Source organism: Moschus berezovskii, chromosome 15 (genome assembly GCF_049115385.1).
Source record: "Moschus berezovskii isolate FMDL1 chromosome 15, NW_MosBer_1.0, whole genome shotgun sequence".
NCBI lineage: Eukaryota > Metazoa > Chordata > Mammalia > Artiodactyla > Moschidae > Moschus > Moschus berezovskii.
In genome coordinates this window covers 6,399,872-6,420,908 of record NC_142474.1, presented here as the reverse complement: position 1 = coordinate 6,420,908, position 21,037 = coordinate 6,399,872, and the positions used below count along the sequence as shown (strand labels likewise).

The 21,037-nt window shown below is 46.7% G+C and overlaps 1 protein-coding gene across 10 annotated transcripts in view; it reads right to left on the bottom strand.

Moving 5' to 3' along the window:
* Positions 1-1,067: 1,067 nt before the first annotated feature.
* The window catches only part of STAU1 (staufen double-stranded RNA binding protein 1), a 57,309-nt gene continuing 37,339 nt past the window's right edge, over positions 1,068-21,037 (bottom strand). For 7 of the 10 annotated variants that reach the window (XM_055393248.2, XM_055438717.2, XM_055438762.2 and 4 more), the window contains 9 exons: positions 19,179-19,277; positions 10,328-10,558; positions 9,079-9,222; positions 6,985-7,131; positions 5,694-5,769; positions 5,161-5,480; positions 4,178-4,300; positions 3,326-3,411; positions 1,068-2,567 (listed from right to left, as the gene is read on the bottom strand). In XM_055393248.2, coding sequence (XP_055249223.1) covers positions 2,552-2,567; positions 3,326-3,411; positions 4,178-4,300; positions 5,161-5,480; positions 5,694-5,769; positions 6,985-7,131; positions 9,079-9,222; positions 10,328-10,558; positions 19,179-19,277 — 1,242 coding nt within the window. In that variant the 3' untranslated portion in view covers positions 1,068-2,551. Of the gene's footprint in view, positions 2,568-3,325; positions 3,412-4,177; positions 4,301-5,160; positions 5,481-5,693; positions 5,770-6,984; positions 7,132-9,078; positions 9,223-10,327; positions 10,559-19,178; positions 19,278-21,037 lie in introns of those variants that run through there. The other 3 variants (XM_055438748.2, XM_055438775.2, XR_016039097.1) reach the window with 2 other exon arrangements.

Here is a 21,037-nt window from a genome sequence, read left to right as displayed (position 1 = left end):
CAGGAACAGTGGAAGGTGCTAAGCAGTACCAGCCATGCACACTGGGGAGCTGCTTCCAGGTCAGAGACACCTTGGCCCTTCACAAGGTGAGCTAGTTATAGGCGCTCTTCACGGCACGGAAGACTTGGCCACACAGAGCCACCGTCTCCCAGGCTGTCCCTCGTCTGGGGCCTTGGGAGAACGCTGCCTGGCTCAGGGGAGAGATGACAAACCACTGCGGAGAACCGGGCCGGGTCCGGGCCCACACAGGCGCTGGGGTCTCAGACACGCTTAACTGGCTGCCAGCAGTCTAGGCCTAACCCCCACTTTAGCCATCCACCATTCCAGAAGTCACAATCCCTGGGCTGTGGAAGGTTTGAGTGCTCCCAGGTTTCTTAGCTTGATTCAGCCTGGTTTTACACTGTTCTTGTCTGTGAACCCAATGAGCCGGTTGACAAAATTATTACAATCCAGAGAAGCGCTTTCAGGTTTGTGTTCTGAATCCACAGGTGAGCATATGCTCGGTGTACAGGACAGACATCAGGCAGACAGACCTGGGCCGGGGGACGTGTGCAGAAAATCGAAGGCCCAGGGGAATCTTACACTGAAGACTTTGGAAGCTGGAGCCAATACAGAGTTGAAAAATCAGCCAAGGGATTTACCTGGCAGTCCAGTGGTTAAGACTCCAACTTGCCCTGTAGGGGACACAGGTTTGATCCCTGGTTGGGAAACTATGACCCCACAGGCCCAGGAGCAACTAAGCCAGAACCAGAGTTCCAAGGCCACAACAAAAGGTCCTGCATGACCTAACAGAACGAAATAAAAACATACACACACAGCAGGAAAGGCTGAAGAATACCAAGGTGCCAAAGGCACCAGTACAAACGCGTGGCTCTTAAACAGATAACGTGACTCGGCAGGTGTTTGTGTACAGACAGACAGATGCTCTTCCGAGCTGCCCACTGGGCCTCGACCCAACAGCCCCACTAGCAGCAAGCCCCACACGCCCCTCGCTGCAGCCCCGCCCCGGCAGCTTCACGCCCCACACCTTCCCTTACCTCCTCAGTTACTGCTCGATGGGACCAGCGTTCATTAGCAGCTGTTTATTCATCAACGGTTTGATATAAAGTTATTTCAGATCTTCAGAATTTTGCCCAAATGGAATCACAAGCATTACAAAGTTTTTCTCTTAAAAATAAAAAAGGGGTAAGGGGCAGGTTGGGAAGGACCAACCTAGCAGTAGTGGCATTTGAGAATAAATTAACAAAAAAAAAAATTTAGTATGACCATTTATTGGTGACAAACACTAAGCTTTACTTACATTCCATGGGGAGAAAAAATTCCAGCGTAAACAACGAATCCAAGCAGTACTTAACTCGCAAGGCTGCCGTGCTTGTCATCTGGGCCGTTAGGCAGGACCTCGCCGCACACATCTCTGTGCGCAGCAACACGACATCAGAAGCAAGTTACAGAGATAAACGGGTCATTCCCTTCAGCCCCACATGGAGACGTGCCAACAGTATAAAGCACTCAAGGATCAATCTGCGGCTGTGTATGAGCTACATGGAGACCATATCCTGTAGTGTAGTGAGAGCGACGTGTCCTCGAGAGTCGTATTATATACACACAGTTTGTTTAATAATCTTTAAAACAAAGATCAAAGTTCATTTAAATCCTGGTGCGTTAACAAAAAAATAAAATAGAAAGTAACCAAATGATCGGTTAAAGTTTAAAATTCCTAAGCTGTCCAATTTATACCACTGTGGGAGACTTCATCAAGGCCAGGACTGTTTCAGCTAAACCAAAGGGCACACAATTGGCATCACTGAAATGGTCCTGGGTTAAGTCCAATGAAATAAAAATGTATAACCACATACACACAGATATGATCTTTGCCGGTTAGATTACTGATAAAGTCAGTCTCAGACAAGTTTCTAAACTGTGCTATGTAACTAGATACAATTGAGAAACTCTCAAATGAAAATTTATATAGTGTCATTTCAATCAAAAGAAAATTATGAAACTAAGAATACATATCTCTTCTGGAAGAGAGCAGTGGTGACAGTGTGGGTTCTGCGGGAGGCGTGAGCCAGAGCGTGCCAAGGTTGGCTCCGGCCCCGCAGGAAGCACATTTGATTTTCTCTGGTGCGCTCAGCCCTGGGTCAGGCTAAGGCCTCTCTCCAGCGCGGGTGTCCAGGGTCTGTCCCAAAGTGCTCTGAGTGAGCCAGTCTCAGAATGGGCGGGGCTTTCTGTTTCTTCTTTCACACAGCAAGGGAAAAAAAAAAAAAAACACCCGAAACAAACAAACAAACCCCACCAAAACCAACACTAGGGTGCTGGGGCGTGGGCCTGTGGCTTCCCAAGGGAGCCAGAGGTGGCTACAGACCGCCCGGCCCCCCCACAGCCGCTGCCTCCTCGGGTCCCGCCGTCTTCACCACTGCCATCTCCAGGCCTTTACCCATCATGTCTCTCAGCCCACTGGAGGTATCAGAAATTCCAAATGTTCAAAGCAGTTTCAGCATTTTTCAGTATATATGTTGGGATTTTTCAATGCTTCATGGCCAGATAAAGTTCAGCACCTCCCACACCTTTAAGGAAGAAAAACATGAAAATCATCTAAGTTTTAAAATTTAAGAGAATTAATAAGCCATGTTAAAAACGGAACTAGCAGACATCAAGAAGCCTGCTATTCCGGCCCCAGTTTATGATAACTGATACACATTGGGGACTGGGGGGCGCTTCCCTGCTGGCTCAGCTGGTAAAGAATCTGCCTGCGATGCCAGAGACCTGGGTTCAACTCCTGGGTCAGGAAGATCTGCTGGAGAAGGGATAGGCTACCCATGCCAGTATTCTGAACTGGAGAATTCCATGGATGGAGGAGCCTGGTGGGCTATATATAATCCATGGGGTCACCAAGAATCGGATATGACCGAGCAACTAATGCATACAATCAAGTGAAAACAACAAAGAAGAGAATGGGTAGATAGTATGTTATCTCTGGGGGGAGAGGAGGAAAATAAGGAAAGAAATGTATTTACAGGAAAGGTACACAAGAAACGAACACGAACGCAACCTCTGGGTGGGGCAGAGAGAATGATACAGTCGGGGACTGCACGAGGGCAAGACAGATCTCTGTGGAAACCTTTTAAAGTAATTCTGACTTGCGCCATGTGAACATATTACCTATTCAAAGATTTTTTTTGTTTGTTTTTAAAGGTAGCACTCTGCCCAAAACTTGGATACCTTTCAGGGGAAAGGGACAGAAAGTGACTAAGCTGAGCAGACAATTTGAATTTAACGCAAATGAGGAAGAGAACTGCCTGTCCACGTAAATTAGCTCACTCACACAGACATTGGTCCATTTCCTGTTCTTGGCATCTCTGTATTCTGTTGGTCCAACTCAGACAGCAACTTTAAAATGTTCAGTGCAGCCTAGTGAGAATGAAAAGTCAAAGTCAAACCATGGCCAGCCACCCCTCAGGGCTCTAGTACATGACACTGAACAGCAACTCGAGGGCTTCTACTGCCCAACAAAATCCATGGGCCTACTCAATAACCCTCTCGCACTTGCATTTCATTTAAAAATATAAACTGAAACAGTTACCCATGGTTACCTCACTGAAGCACACCCTCTGTTAATTTTATTATGTATCACATTACAATTTTTTCATCCTGTGGTCACCAAACTACAAATTTTATACCCCCACTTTAATGTAAAACCTATGTTTCTGTGTTAGCATTAGAATACATTCCCCTCAGTGACATAATGAGTGCATTATATTCCATCAGATGAATATCCCATAGTCTATGTCTATTAATCAATTCCTTTTCTTGGTTTTAGTCTTTATTAACAGTAACAATCTCATCTGAACAGAACATTAAAATGAGCCGCTTTCTAAGCTGCTAGAACTTGGGGCTGCAATTCCTTGTTCTGGTCAGAGGTGAAACGAATTCAGTAATCTGGAGCCTTTCAAGATCCAGGTCCCCCTCAGGTCAGCAAGGGAAGGCAGGAGAGGGCTGGCCAAAGCCCTTGAGTTCTGATAAACAGAATGAGATATCACGCCAGTAATCTAGGAGAGGTCTTCAGAAATATGAAATCGACAGAAGAGTCAACTGTCCCGCAGTCTGCGGAGAACCCTCTCCCTGTCTCCCTGAGGCCAGCAGCAAGCTGGAGCCAGGCCCCGCGAGGGGGACTCACCATGTCGTGGCAGGACTCCACATCCTTCCCGATACCATGGCTGATCAGGGGCGGCTGAGAGGAGCAGTTGATAAGAGATACAAATTCGTTCTTGTTGTTTTTGGGGAAGTCTTTGTATTCAACCTACAAGGGAAAAGAGAGCTGAGGCGAGGAATGGGGAGAGGCGGCAAGGTCGAGGGGGCGCAAGGCTGTGGCTCTGGGTCTGTGTCCCTGTCTCAGCGCGGCACGTCCCCAGTCTCAGCGCGGCGCGTCCCCGGTCTCAGCTCGGCGCGTCCCCGGTCTCAGCGCGGCGCGTCCCCGGTCTCAGCCCGGCGCGTCCCCGGTCTCAGCGCGGCGCGTCCCCGGTCTCAGCGCGGCGCGTCCCCGGTCTCAGCGCGGCGCGTCCCCGGTCTCAGCCCGGCGCGTCCCCGGTCTCAGCGCGGCGCGTCCCCGGTCTCAGCGCGGCGCGTCCCTGGTCTCAGCCCGGCGCGTCCCCATCTCAGCCCAGTGTGTCCCTGTCTCAGCCCAGCGTGTCTATACCAGCTCCTGCTCTGCAGGCACGAAAGGCCACCCGTGGGGCCTCCTGTGAAGGGACAGGCATGATACCAGAGCCCCAGCTTCCAGAATCTCCTAAGAACCTAGACATCTACTCAAAAACCCTGGTCTGCAAGAAGCTGTGTCCTTTCCTAGCAGGCAGAAAGGGCCAGCACAACACATCCGTTCTCACCGAAGTCTAAATTTATAACCACTGGATCAGAGACTTCGTTATTATGGCTGCCCTGGAATTTTAAAATCCACCAAAGGTTGAGGATATTCTCTTACTGTCCAGGGTTCTAACACTTCCCATGCCTCCTCCCTTCCTTAGAATCACCCTTCAACAGGCTTCCGCCAACCATCCACCTAGACGAAGAGCTTGCTTTAAAAAACAAGCTACTTCATTCTCCAAGAAATCAAGAGAGGACCGCACTGAGGTACAGACTGCACAGCTCGGGCCGAACGGTTACCTGGAATCCCTGGACTGTGGAGAGATAGTCCAGCTGCTCAGAGGGTCTCGTCAGAGGTCCATGGGGTGCGTGGCCTGAAGAGATGTTACTCTTTAAAATGGTCTCGGCTGTAGGCGAGGTGCCCCCATACAACAATTCTCGGGCTATCATGGCAGTTACCGTGGCCTTGGCAGGATTCGGAGCTACCCTGGTGAAATCTTTGGTGTGATGTCCTTGACTGACTCCTACTGCCTGGGCAACCTCGGGCACCATGGGAAGGATTCCAGCAGGCAGCTGCTGATGACTAAGATAAGGCATCCTAAACTCATCCTCTTTATTGCCTGGGGAGGGACACAGACAAATCAACACAGTCCAAATGCTACCTGGAAAAATGTTACACAGCCCCACCCTGGCCCTCCCTCAGCACAGCACAGGGACAACGTGAAGCCAAACACCGAACTCTGTAACTCGATCACCAAGTACCTGCTACCACCGGGAACCACGCAAAGGCCAGAAGCACAATCAGATCAGGACAGGGTTAACATCACACTTACTAGTTCCATTTTCATCCCCAGAGCCAGGTTCAAAAAAGGTTACTTTTCTTCCATCCCCTGGTTTCTTTATAGGTGTCTTTAAAAAAAAAAAAAAAGGCCATGAGCATCAATGAAACCATTCCAAAATTAGTTCCTGCTGTCCAAGCTACACAAATACCAACCGACAATTCTTGGTTTATTAGCTTTTAAATAAGAGGGCACAGACAGGAAGGCCTGACCAACGTGCCCCCCAGCAGAGCCCCTGCCTCCTCCCCAGGTGCACAGGCAGCACGGCAGCCTGTCCATGAACAGCATCTAACAGAGGGGCCTCTGCTCTGCGCTCACAAGAGGAGAGGAAAACGCTTAACTGGAAAGAGCCGGAAGATGTCAGACTGATAGAGCTGACCAAGAAAGAAACTTTTAGGTTGATGCTAAACAATTAAATAAAGACTATTTCCTGGAGCAAATGTCCAATTAAAAGATAAGGTGACAAATCAAAGGTAACAAACAGAGGGGGAAAATATTATGCCAAACACAGCAGTCCCCTTTCTGGAAAGATAAAGGTGCCTATGAGGCCCTGTAAGATTCTGGAGTGAAAACCCCCAAAGCCAAGTCCAGGATCTCTACAGATTATCTGGTGAGTGCTTGGGATCCCAGTTATTAACTATGTGGCCACAGCTGATGCCATCCATCTGTCTCTGTTGACAGCACTGGCCGACAGAACTGAATCAGTCCTGGTATTTTCAAGTTTATCCCAAAAGGACCATCCAGTATCTGGAAACAAGGTCAGCCAGGGCTTTTGTTGCAGGTCCTGCTTACGAACCTCAGCGAAGTGCAATTTTCAACATGGGATCATTTCTATCTAATGTGCACTTCATAATGAAAAAGAAACCGCAAACTGAGACTCTGATTTGGCCCTAAATCTAACATCACGCTATCCCCGTGTCCCAGGAAAACCAAAGCCTGTTCTACAACTAACAAAAGCCTAAGGTTGATGAGTCTTTTATGGAGGCCTCGTTCCAAGAGCACAAATGATAGAATCATACACGGGTGTGGAGGAAGCTGCCCTCCACAAAGTACCCCCGACCACAAAGATCCTGGAGCAGTACGACCCAACCCAGCGCCGTGCCTGCAGCCACGGACATGCACGTCCCCTCCTGAGCACACTGGAAGGTGCTGCTCAGCAGGGCGGCTCTGCGGCCAGGAGGAGGCAGCCGTGCCCTGAGGCTCAGCCCTGGAGGAGGCAGAGCTCCCGGATGAGGTGAGAAGGCCATCCACAGCGAGAAAGCAAGGACGCAGAGCCCAGGCGCACCTTCTCCTCTGACTTGAGGGCGGGTTTGGAGGGCTGTGCCTGCGGGACTCTGAAGCCAAGGATCTCCAGCATGTTCTCGGCCGCATTGCGCTTGGCCACCTTCTTGTTGGTGCCTGAACCTTCTGCCGTGTGGTTTCCCACCTTCACCTGCACACAGAAGGCAGGATTCGGATCAGTGCTCAAACCTTCAGAATAAAGACCCGCCAGGACGGAAAAGAACCCACAACGATCAGAAGCTGGATGGCTTCACAGTGCTGTCCTGGAGCTGGTTTGCACCAGCCCACAAGAGCGCATCATGAAATACTGAGGAATTGGTTGGAGGGCTGGTGGTTAAAGGTAGTTATTATTAAACTAATTATATAAGCTTATAATTAAATTACATTAACCCACCACTTCCTGGCTGGGCTCCACTTTAAAATCACTACACTTTTGAGGCTCTTTACCCTCTAATGTGTCCGTTGTCCACTTGCAGCGACACATCTCTCTCCTGCTCAGAGGGCGCGTTCACACCACAGACTCCGGCAATACTACTTCTCAAGGATTACGTTACTCTGCTGATTTACCTATTCTTTTTTCTAACTATCTAAAAAAATATTTTTTTTATTGCGTTATAATCTACATACCATACAACTCGCTTCCTTTACTTGCACAATTCAATGATTTCTGGTGTATTTACAGAGCTGTGTAACTATCACCGCAGGCAAGTGACGGCCACCAACGCAGATAAAGCTTTCAAGTGTCATCAAACCTGCAGCCATGACGTAACGAGCACAACAAACTGAAACTTCCAGTCTTGGAAAATTATCTGATACAGCAAAGCAGCTGTTCGTATTGTTTACATGAGTTAAGTTCTGGTATGTCTTTGTTGTTAATGTAAACAAAAACAGCAATCAGGACTCATGCTGGTACCAGTCACTCAACGATAACATGAGCAAACCTCCTTGCAGGACCCGAGAGGAATAAAGAATTCACAGGAGGCTCATCTTGTGACACTGCTACGGTGACCGTCACACTGCAGTCACAGACGTGTGACACGCACAACAGGGTATCACACAGTTCCGGTGAATCGTGTGCTATGCTTCCTGCCAGTGAAATTCATCACACACACGTCCGTGTAACGTGCATACACATGGACAGTCTCCACAGCCCTTCCCTCCCAGCACACTGCCTCCCCCTAAGAGCTGCCGTTAAACACACCAGCATGCCACAGCTCACTGTCCCCTTCCAGGCTGGTCTTGCTGTTGCTGTGTGTCACTCACCCAGTTGTGTCTGACTCTGTGGCCCACGGGCTGCACCAGCCAGGGGCCTCTCCATGGGCTTCTCTGGGTGAGAATACTGGAGTGGGTTGCCATTTCCTTCTCCAGAAAATCTTCCCGACCCCGGGAGTGAACCTGCGTCTCCTGCATTAGCAGGCGGATTCTTTACTACTGGGCCACCTGGGAAGCTGGTCTTGACGACAGACCAAACCCAAAAGCCCCGTGTCACAAAAGTCAAGGAAACCCTGGCCTATGAAGAGAGGTATGACGTTGAACCCCAAGCTGGCATCCCCCAGCCATCTGATCCTGGGCAAGCTGCTGAGGCACGCAGCAAGCTGCAGTTCTCTCTGCTGTGCGGCAGGATCGCTCCTCTTCCTGCCCTCTGACGGTGGAGTGAGACACCAGGCCCGCTGCTGCTGCTGCTTTATGAGCTCTAAACTGCTGCACAGAGTTTTCTGTTTTTCACCAGAAAACACTAAAAAATTCCCATCACAAATTCAGCTGCCTGTACGTGTAACTGTTCCCTCTGCACAATCTGAACTGTAACCCCAGTCCATCCTATGTAAGGATCAGGAGGAGCAGGAAAGATCCTTTACACAGTTTATAAGACAATATAAACCTCTGAGGGGTAATAAAGAAGAAACAGGCGCCTTCCTGTTGATACAGCAGCATGTGTGCTGTGCAGCACGTGTTAGGGCATCAAGTTACAGCAAGCAACACGGTCTTAGTAACATTTGGTGGCAGGGCGACGCACTGGGCTCGGCCTTCTGAGGGAGGGGCCCGACCCTGGACCACCTCCGGCTGAGACGGGAGGACGCCCACAGCCCGGCTGGCCCACCTGCATGACAAACTCCCTGCGTCGCGGGAGGCCCCGCTCGGCGAGCAGCAGGTACTCCGGCTCCTTCTCCTTCTTTGCCTGCTGGATCTGGGCGAGTCTGCTGATCGGGTTCATCCCCTGGCCGTACTCGGGGCCGCTCTGTAGCTGAGGGACAATCAGGGTAGAAACCACAGGCCGCGTTAGTCACAGAAAGGACCTCGCCGATTCAGAGACCGGGACATGACAGCTGAATACGTTGGTGTTGGTCTGACGGCTCAGGATTAATCACATCTTTTTAAACCTTTTTTTTTTTTCCATTGAAAGATGCCTCAATGACTTTGATTGCTCTGAGGTGATTTTAGGTCTTCTTAGCAAACCAACATCACCATTCATCACGAGTAGGCAAACATCGTTGTAATGTTTGATTTTGAACAATAAATGTCAATGGATGATAATAAATGAAGAGGTAGAAAAATTTAACAAACTCTTCCTAAAACTACCCCAAAGCCTACATTATAAGGATGGGTTTCCAGCTTTCTTAACAATGACTCAAAATCCAGAGATCATATATATATATATATATATATATAAAAGTGGAAATGCTGACACCGTGTGGAAAGAACCTAAACTTCCCACAGTGACTTCCTGGTGGCACCTTCCACGCCAGGGAATCCTCATCTGCTCACCGGTAACACCCACTGGAGGAGGTATTCAGTGGACACAGGATACTGCCGCCGTGTGTAACTTTCCTATGCAGAGAATGCTAACTTGTGTGTGAGAAAAACTTGTATTCTGACACAGCATGAAACTATATGGACAATCAGAACAAAACAGATCCTGGCATTCATAAATGTCCCAAAATGGAACCCCTCCCTTTTCTGGGAGGGTAGGGGACAGTGTAATTTTTGAATAGTTCATGAGCATGACTCAAAACCCAGGAGAAGGTGTACGCGTCTGACTCCTAGCCCACCCCTGACATCCCCCTGCCCAGGAGTCTCCTGCACTCAGAACCGTGCAGCGGGCACGAGACAAGCAGCTGGGTCCCCTCTCCCTGCAGATGACCACAGCTCCTCGCGGGGTCCGCACCCGGGGCCTCGGCCAAGCCTGGAGAACTGCCCGACCCAGGATTCCCGGGAGCGGCACGAGGCGGCCCCATGAGGACTCGCGAGGCGGGCATGAGCAGGCAGCACCCGCCTCTCTCACCAGCCTGGCAAACCCCCAGCTGTCTTCGGGCAATGGAAACGCCCTCTTCTTTCAGGCACGTTCTTACCCTGACTATGGATTTTGTTTTCTTTTTGATTCTAGGCTTCACCCGCTCCACTGTAGGCAGGGGTGGTAACTTCTTCAGCTCTTCGAGAACAGCTATAGCAGCATTTTTCTTTGAAATCTTCTTGCTCTTCCCTTCACCTTCCCCCACAAACTCCCCAACCGACACCCTGGTCACAAAGCTCTTCATGTGGGGTGGGCCGCTCTCCCGGGCAACCTGTTTTGGAGGGAAAGACTGAGTGAAAGCGTGACAGACACGCATTACCGGCTGCGAGGCACACTGTTCAGCATGAAACCCAGGGAAAGGGCGATTAAGGACAAGACTCACTAAATGAAGGCAGTGTCAATGTGGAGAATTCTGAACGCTTTCTTCCCCACTTCTTTTTTCCCCCTACTTGTTAAAGTTCTCAGGTCTGATGAGTCCAAAAGAGCCATGGAACAGGGCACCATTTTCTACTCCCACCACCCAGGGTCACAGATGGTCCTGAGTTTAGCATGCTCCCCTGAAAATGGCAGCAAGGCAGCTGGCCCAGCAAAGCCCAGAAATAAATGCAGCACTAAGAGTTCAAGTTTAATGTTTGCTCTGAGCCGCCAGCCAAGACTGAGCTTATTAAATACTGGCTGCTCTGAGCTATAAAAAGGAATGAGAAAATCTCCAAATACGTAAAGTCATTTCCAGCACTTGGTAAGTAAAGAAAGCAAACTGCAAAGAGTGTAAAAAAAAAAAAAAAAAGGTACAGAGTATTAAATCTATATATACATACACACACACATAAATAGACACACGTATGTGTTTATATGCTTCTTCTCTTGCAAAAGGAAACTCAGGAAGAATAAAGCGCAAACCGGTGGAACTGAACAGATTCCTACAGGAGGTGGGGAAGGACTGAGGCAGGGGAACAGCGGACACTTCTGAGCGCCGTTTTGTGTAGTTCTGACACTTTGAACCATTCACTGTTACACAGATTAAAAATGTAAGTCAAGAGAAATGGGGGAAAATACTAAAATGGATTATGAACAGAAACCTAACTGTATATGAAAGTGATTACATAATCACACAGAAGGAAGATAAACATCAAATCCAACCTACGTCAAGAAAGATAAGAACAACTGAGTCAGCAGACTTACAATGCCAGACTTCAAGACTTCCTGTAGTTACAGAATCTGTGACATCATGGTATTGTTTATAAACCAAGAGATCAATAAAACAAATGCAGAAACAGACCTGCACATATACAGCCTCTTGATGTTCAGCAAACACAAACCAAAGCAAAAGCAACGTCCTTCTTTTTAATGCCACTGGAGCAACTAGATAACCAAGATCTCAAATTCTACCCAAAACAAAAATTAAGCTAAAACAGACCCAAATATGAAAGTTAAAACTATAAAGCTTTCAGAAGAAAACATAAGAGAAAACTTCATGACCATAAGGCTGGCAAAGAATTCCTGGACACAAAAAATACAAACCATAAAGTAAACTTAGAATTCCTCAAAATTAAAAAAATGCTCATCAAAAGTTAACATTTAAAAAGTAAAAAGGGAGAGTTTGGGGGAGAATGGATACATGCCTATGTATGGCTGAGTCCCTTTGCTGTTCACCCGAAATAACCACAACACTGTTAACTGCCTATATACCCCAATACAAAATAAAAAGTTTAAAATCTGGAAAAATAAAGAGGTAAAAAAGGGAACTCAGAGTATGGGAGAGAATATTTGCAATATATGTACAAAACAAAAGAATTATACCCAGAACACTGAGAGAAATCCTACAAGTCAATAATAAAAAGACAAATACTCAATGAAAAAAACACTTCAACAGGTACTCTTGGCAAGGATAGGAGCAAGTGGTAGAAGTGTAAACTGGTACAATCACTTTGGGAAATAGTTCGACAATTTTTACATAAACACCTCCCTCTGCAGCAACTCGGACTGCACATGCACCCAAGACGACTTAGCAGCCTGATTTAGAGTAGTTCCCCACTATCCAATGTCCATCAACAGAACAATGGATACATTCCATTCCATTCATACAGTAGAATACCACTCAGCATTAAACTACTGAAACATATGGATGGGACTTAACAGAGAACAATCCATACTGTATTTACGTGAAGTCTAAGAACACAGAAAACAAACCTACAGAGACTGCAGAAAGCAGCTGTTTCTGGGTGGAATGGGGCACAGGGACTTACAGAGGTTATGATAAAGTTCCATGTCTTGATCTGGGTAGTGAATCATGGGTTTTCACACGGGCTAAAATTTAGTGGGCTGTGCACTTAAGATACCTACATTCACTATATAATATACTGTTAGCATAGAGGAAGAATAACCCAAGAAGTCACGAAAAGCAATGCTCTGAAGATACTACCTTCAGCATGAAGATAAAAAGTGCGGAGATAACTTAGACCTTACTTAGGATGTTTGCTGTCGAAGGTGGATAAATACATTGATGTTGCTGGGAGCCCAAGTCTCATGATGGGAAAAGATCCAAACGTGGAGGAATGAAACAGAGGAGGAGCCCTGTGATGATGGACTGAAATCAGAGGGATGAACTTGTGGTTCTGTAAGCAGGGTACCTATCTCCTAGTGCTATCTTCTGCTAACAGGGTCTGGAAGCAATGACTTGCAGCAGCAACAAGCCGACCTCCCCTCAGCCCGGCCCCTACATGCCACTCTGTTAAAGGGAACCAGAACTCCTTGGAAGAACAGCTGAGACCATTTGGATTAGAATTTCCGTTTCTGCTGGGGCCAAAGTTAGAACAGGGAAAGTTCCAAGTAAGGTGAAAACATTGTATCACAAATGAAGGAAGGTCTCTCAAAATCAGAAAAGGGGAGTTGAGAGCCAGGACACAGGGACAATAAGACCTCCAAATACAAAACACAAAAGAAAAAAAACCTTGCCTATTACCTCACGGTACATATAAAAATTATAAGTCAAAGTGAACCATAAATCTAAACTTAAGAGACAAAACTTCTAGAAGAAAACAAAGGAAAAGGCCTTAGATTTGGCAAATTATCTCAGATGGATCACAACCACCATGAGCCACAAAAGAAAAATTTAACTAACTAGACCTCTCCAAAATTAAATTATTTTTGCTTTTTGGGAAAATATTGTTTAAAAATGAAAAGACAAGCCACAGACTGGGAGAAAATATCTGGAAAATACCTATCTGAGAAAAGAACCGTATTCAGAAGATATAAAGAACACATAAAATCCAATAATAAAGATAACTCAAAAACCAGACAAAAGATAAGAACAGACACTTCTCCAAAGAAGATGTACAGATGGTAAACATGCATATGAAAACATGCTCAATATTGCTAGTATGCATGGAGATACAAATTAAAACCCTAAGTTACGACTACACACCAACTAGACACCACCCACACTAAGGGTTCGAGAGGGTACAGAACAACTAAAGCTCCCATACATGGCTAGAGCTGTGCTTTTAAGTAGCTCAGTCGTATCCAACTCTTTGCGACCCCATGGACTGTAGCCCACCAGGCTCCTCTGTCCACAGGGATTCTCCAGGCAAGAATAATGGAATGGGTTGCCATACCCTCCTCCAGAGGATCTTCCCGGCCCAGGGATTGAACCCAGGTCTCCCGCATTGCAGGTGGATCCTTTTACCAGCTGAGCCACAAGGGAAGCCCAAGAATCCTGAAGTGGGGAGCCTCTTTTCCAGAACTTCCCGACCCAGGGATCCAAATGGGGTTGCCTCCACTGCAGGTGGTTCTTCACCAACTGAGCTGTCAGGGAAGCCCATGTATACTCGGCTTGTTGCCTTTTGTGCAGCTTCTTTAATGTAGTGCAGACTGTCAGTCCATATGTTGTAAGCATCAGTAGTTCACCTTATTTCTGAGTAGTATTCCACTGTCTGGGTTCACCACAATGAAGAACATCTTCACTGTTTTCAGTTGTTAGTGAATATGAGACTATATATGTACGTGATAGCTTTAATCATAATCACTAACAACTAAAAACCATGAAGATGTTCTTCAGCTGGGAAATGGATGAGTACGTTGTGGTGAATTCAGACAATGGAATACTACTCAGAAATAAGAAATAAACTACTGATACATACAACATATGGACTCAAAGTCTGCACTACATTAAAGAAGCCGCCTAACAGGCAATAAGATACTCCTGCAAGTAGATCTGTGATCTTTTCAGATTATAACTTTCTAAAGGGACAACACTGAACACACTGTACCTGGTGGGCCATCTGTTACAACGAGAGAGGCCTGAAGGGAGGAACAGAACAAGGAACTACGGCCTTTCTTATCATGATTTACAATATAATTACAGAAAGGTCATGTCTGGGTTGTGTTTTCTAAGATGGCTTTATATTTTTATGTGCTCTTTCCAGGCTTCTCAAAATGTTATTACCCATTCCTGTTAAATAAATAGACAAGGGGAAAGCCCCAAAAGACCAGAAAAAGGCAGTATATTTAATAATTCCATGTATGTAATATTTTGGAAACAAGCAAAACGTATAGACAGACATCAGATCAACGGCTGCCCAAGGGTGAGGATGGAGGGAAGGGACTGACCGCGAGGGGACACAGCGGCGACAACGGCGTGAAAGACGTTCCTCAGCACAATGGTGGCAGCAGGTACACAACTGCACTGTCCACACACATCAAGTCACACAAACACACAGGACCAATTTTACTTCATGTGAATTATACTCAAGGACTCTGACCCCTCATCCTCTCACCCCCCAAAAATAACCTGACAGAGGCATGTCAAAGGATACCGGAGCTAGTCGGAAGGGCAATCTGAAACATTAAAATGACATGCGAGAATAATGGAGTGACCTGCAGAATGAATCTATACTAATATAAATTAATGCATTCCCTGCTGGCTCAGTCAGTAAGGAATCCACCTGCGGTGTGGGAGACTTGGGTTCGAGCCCTGGGATGAGAAGATCCCCTGGAAGAGGGCATGGCAACCCACTCCAGTATTCTTGCCGGGAAAATCCCCATGGACAGAGGAGCCTGGGGGGCTGCAGTCCATGGGGCCACGAACAGTAAGGCAGGAGGAGATTTTCCTTGGACATGCAGAAAATGAACATTTGACATCCGCCGCAGTGATACCTGGTGCTGGGAAGAATCGTCAATGACTGCTAGAAACACAGAGGAGCTCTGTAAGGACACACACAGCCTTCAAGCATCTCCCCACAGGCTATGGGTTAACTGCAAAGGGAAAGAAGTCTCCTTGGAGGGGCGCACATCCGGTGTAGACAACGGAACTGACGTCACTAACTCAGATAAAATGGCACCATGCAATGCTGAGGACAGCTGACATTAGTCCTGCAGCGTTCCTATTTAAAAAAGCATAAACTGAAACTAATCATGGAGCAAAAAATCCAACCAACCCAAATTTAGGGCCATTACGTAAGACTGACTTTTAAAAATACCAATGTCATAAAAGACCAAAAAAAAGCTGAGTAACAAATTAAAGGAGACTAAAGAGATGCACCAGCTAAACACAATGTGTGAGCCTGTACCAGGCTCAAGACCAGGAAAATAAAGCAACATCATGGGGACAACGCCAACATGTGAATCTAGGACGTCCATTAGGTAACAGTATTACAGCAGTGTTACACCTCCTGTGTGGACAATTAGATTATAGTTTTCTAAGATAATGTCCTTGCTCTTAAGATACACATACTGAAATATCTGGAGTCAAAGCACATGACATCTGCCTCTTGCTCTCAAATGATTCAGCTAAATAAAATATAGAAAAATATGTACATTTAGAGAACAGAAAAGCAAAGGTGCTAAAATGTGAAGCACTGGTGATCCTATGTGAAGGCAACAGTCACGGTCCTACTCTTACAACTTTCCATCAGCCTGAAAAATTTCAAAGAAGTGGAAAAGACGACGAGGAAAAGCATGTGAGCCCATGTGTTCTGTACTCCCGAGGTGAGAGCGGGAGCACCTCAGCTCAGGGAGCAGCCCGCTGCCCTATGAAGGAAGCTGCAGCACAGAGCCCTGCTCCCAACGGTGCCCGCAGGCTGATCTCAGCAAGCCCGCCGGCTGCCCCCCGATCCCGACAGCCCGCCTGCCGAGGGCTACCTCCCTGAGCAGGGCTCTCCACGTCCTCAGACGAGACTCGAGAATTAACAATAGCCACCCCGATGCTCACGTCAAATCCACACCTACCCTCCAGCAACCACTCTCACTGGCTGCCACCGATCTGTGTCTGCAATCTGACCTGGAACGTATTCAGTGGGATCAAGTCACGACTGCCTCCCAGGGACTTGTCAATCAGCGCCATAATACTTTTAACTACAACGATTTTATAAAAAAGCAAGCAATCTATACTTTTCTGAAAAATTACACAAATGGTTCTTGTCTTCTCCTATTGCTTCCAACATGACATATCTTGCTGTCAAAAAAATTAAAAAATACCTACTTTTCATTTACTCAGTAAGTATTCCCTAAGCACCCAATATCCAATATAAGCCAACTAATCTTCCAAGTGCCAGAGACAGAACTGTGGGGAAAAAATGAAAGCTCCTGCTCAACCTGATAATGGAAACTAACATGAACATTTGATATGTGAGAGCTAATTAATAATATGAGCACTCACATTAACAAATGCAATGCCACATGTACACACAAACTGTCATGTTTTAAAATAATTACTTTAAGAGATAGTCACCACCAGAGGGCATTCCCACAATTTCTTCTGTGACTACTTGACAATCCCTGCTGTATGTTACTTATTTCTGAACAGCAAAGTCTGAAAGCCAAATCTGAAACCTAAACACAAGTAGAGGTGGGGTAGAGGCAATCTTGTCCCTGAATTTCACAGCAAAAATAGAAAATGTCAATCCCTTAATGAGGTCCAGGGAGCTCGGGGACCCTCAGGCAGAGCAAAGATTAGCATGAGCAGGCAAGAAGCATCACCGGGGTCTCAGGCCCTGGCCAGCAGTCACCTCTGTGACCTTTCCGTGACTTGATTAGGCAGGCCTCTCCCACCCCATGGTCTTCGCATCCCTCCCTCCCTCTGGTCTTTAAACACCCATTCGTGTGCCATACTAATTTTTCAGCAGGGACTAGTGTGGGGAAAAAGTGTTTCTTCCCTTTTCCACAACAGGTTCCCAGGGAGACCTTGTGGCTTCCTCGGGTGGAGCGCCCACCTGATTCCCACCTAGCAACAGCCCTGTTATTCTGTATGTCCTCCTTACTGCCTCCCTCCAAGAAAAGACAGAGAAAGGTTGGAAGGGATGCAGGGCCAGGGAGGAAGATGCCAGCCCCATCTGGCATGCTGCGCTCTGGAAGCGGGGAAAAGACACTGGTCCTGACTGCTGGGGCAGGGCGGGGTACCACTGCAGGATGCGGGGTGGCCCTGCGACCCAAGGGCAGCTCCCCTCCCCAATGTGGGCCTCATGGCAGCAGGTGAGCATGGCCAGCGAGGTCAGAAATCATCTCTATTTGAATGAGAGAATAAGGACTGAACTCAGGAGCCAGCTTAGGGTACTAGTACCTAATAGGAGATATCTTATAAAAGTCATGTAAGTCAGACGTGAAATCTGGGGATTACCTAAAACTACAGAGCTAAAGTATTTTACAGGATAATACATTTCAGGTAGGCTTTTAAGAACAGAAATAGGCCAAGAGAACTTATGAACCACTTAAAATTGTTTTAAGCAGATGTGCTGTGCTTAGTCACTCAGCTGTGTCTGACTCTGTGAACCCCATGGACTTGTAGACCACCAGGATTCTCTGTCCGTGCGATTCCCCAGGCAAGAATACTGGAGTGGGTTGCCATTTCCTTCCTCATTTAAGCAGATGTCCCACCTCAAATTTCATTTGTCTGAAGTAACTAATATGTTGAGCTTAAAGTTCTTTGGAAAACTAAATATATACATACTTTATAATTTTGAAAAACCAAATAACTGATTAAAAAAAACTATTAAAACACAACCTTGCATAGCCATGCACAGAAATCAAATGAAAGAATTTGCAAAGAATTTTCAAAAACCAGGGAAACCTAAAACAAAAAAATTCCCCCGACCTACCTAATCTATCTGGACTCACTGTGTCTTTGAAGGAAACGTACACTAAATGATCTTATTTTCTGTTTTGAACTAGTAATTGTTAATTACTATTTTTAGACCACAGAGCGGAGAAGGCAATGGCAAGCCACTCCAGTACTCTTGCCTAGAAAATCACATGGACAGAGGAGCCTGGTGGGCTGCAGTCCATGGGGTCGCTACTAGTCGGACACGACTGAGCAACTTCACTTTCCCTTTTCACTTTCACACATTGGAGAAGGAAATGGCAACCCACTCCAGTGTTCTTGCCTGGAGAATCCCAAGGACGGCGGAGCCTGGTTGGCTGCTGTCTATGGGGTCGCACAGAGTCGGACACAACTGAATTGACTTATCAGCAGCAGCAGCAGACCATAGAGTCTCCAACAACAGATTGAGGTTATTAAATGGGCGAAATGGGAGGCACACACTGCACGATGACAAAACCTAAGTTCTTTTAACAATTACTTGGACACTTAAGCAGAGTCTTGATATCTGGGGGGTAGCATATGCTTCTGAGACTCTTATGAAGGCAATGGACCGTCCCTCCAGAAGAAAACACATGGGAACATAAACATGATCCCCTTCAGACCATTTTAGGAGGTTCATGGACATACTGAGGCCACCTACAGACTGTCTGGAGATTCATGGCTGCCCTAGGACCAAATACTCCTTTGCTAAATATGAAGTCTGAATCTTAGATGTAAAGATCCGCATTTATGTGATCATCATTCCAATGTTATTTAGGAAAAATACTATTCTGATGATGAACACCAAGAGTATAATAGATGCGTAAAATAAGCTTACCTCAAAATTCACAGGCAAGTTCCGTTTAAGTGCAATCTCAAACACTTGACTTATTTCAGATTTATTGAGATTTTCTTCTTCTGATTCTCTTCCATTTACCTAAGGGAAGAATAACCAGTTAGCAGTTAACTCATGTTAAAAAGCTGTCAAGATCCCAGCTGTGATGATAAACCTTAAAAGCACTGAACCTAGGCTGGATGGGCTGAGCACTAAGCCCGTGAACAGAGCAAAATGTGTGCTGTGTGTCAGTGAAATGTAAAAGGTTTTAAAAAATGTCCTATCAAATTGTGGTCAGTTTGTACCTCATAAATCCACCATAAAGAATCCACATGTAACAGGGCTCTATATATAATCAGCCTGATGGTGAGAGTCACGGCCACTCGGGGAGCAGGACTCCTGAAGCCCCATGGATTGGTCCCCCGCCCCCCCACCCCCCGGAGGACAGGAAAGCCACACTCTGGAAGAAGTCTAAGCACAGTCAGTCTATGTGGGACACAGCAAGGACAAGTGGAGGTCTCTCCACCTGGGTATGTGGATTTCTTATTTGGACAAAAAGTCACTGGAAACCATTTTAAAAAAGATGCAGTGGAACAGTTATAAAACCTATATGGGTCTCACACTTCACTGCTGCTGGCGAAAATGCAAGATGCACACTAACAAAACTGCCTGCTGGCTCAGTCATGTCCAGCTCTCTGAGACCCCGTGGACTGCAGCCCCCAGGCTCCTCTATCCATGGGATTCTCCAGGCAAGAACACTGGAGTGGGCAGCCATGTCCTCCTCCAGGGATCTTCCCAACCCAGGGATCAAACAAGTGACTTTTACGTCTCCTGAACAGGCAGGCAGGTTCTTTACCACTAGTACCACTGTTGCTGCTGCTGCTGTAAAGTCGCTTCAGTCGTGTCCGACTCTGTGTGACCCCATAGATGGAAGCCCACCAGGCTCCCCCATCCCTGGGATTCTCCAGGCAAGAACACTGGAGTAGGTTGCCCCACTAGCCTTGAACAAAAGCTACCTCCAGCTCTGTTCAGTTCAGTTCAGTCGCTCAGTCGTGTCCGACTCTCCGCGACCCCATGAATCACAGCACGCCAGGCCTCCCTGTCCATCACCAACTCCCGGAGTTCACTCAAACTCATGTCCACAGAGTCGGTGATGCCATCCAGCCATCTCATTCTCTGTCGTCCCCTTCTCCTCCTGCCCCCAACCTTTCCTAGCATCAGAGTCTTTTCCAGTGAGTCAACTCGTCGCATGAGGTGGCCAAAGTATTGCAGTTTCAGCTTTAGCATCAGTCCCTCCAATGAACATCCAGGATTGATCTCCTCTAGAATGGACTGGTTGGATCTCCTTGCAGTACAAGGGACTCTCAAGAGTCTTCTCCAACACCACAGTTCAAAAGCATCGATTCTTCGGCGATCAGCTTTCTTCACAGTCCAACTCTCACATCCATACATGACCACGGGAAAAACCATTGCCTTGACTAGACGGACCTTGGTTGGCAAAGTAATGTCTCTGCTTTTTAATATACTATCAAGGTTGGTCATAACTTTCCTTCCAAGGAGTAAGCGTCTTTTAATTTCGTGGCTGCAATCAGCATCTGCAGTGATTTTGGAGCCCAAAAAAATAAAGTCTGACACTGTTTCCACTGTTTTTCCATCTATTTCCCATGAAGTGATGGGACCAGATGCCATGATCTTTGTTTTCTGAATGTTGAGCTTCAAGCCAACCATTTCACTCTCCTCTTTCACTTTCATCAAGAGGCTTTTGAGTTCCTCTTCACTTTCTGCCATAAGGGTGGTGTCATCTGCATATCTGAGGTTATTGATATTTTTCCCAGCAATCTTGATTCCAGCTTGTGCTTCTT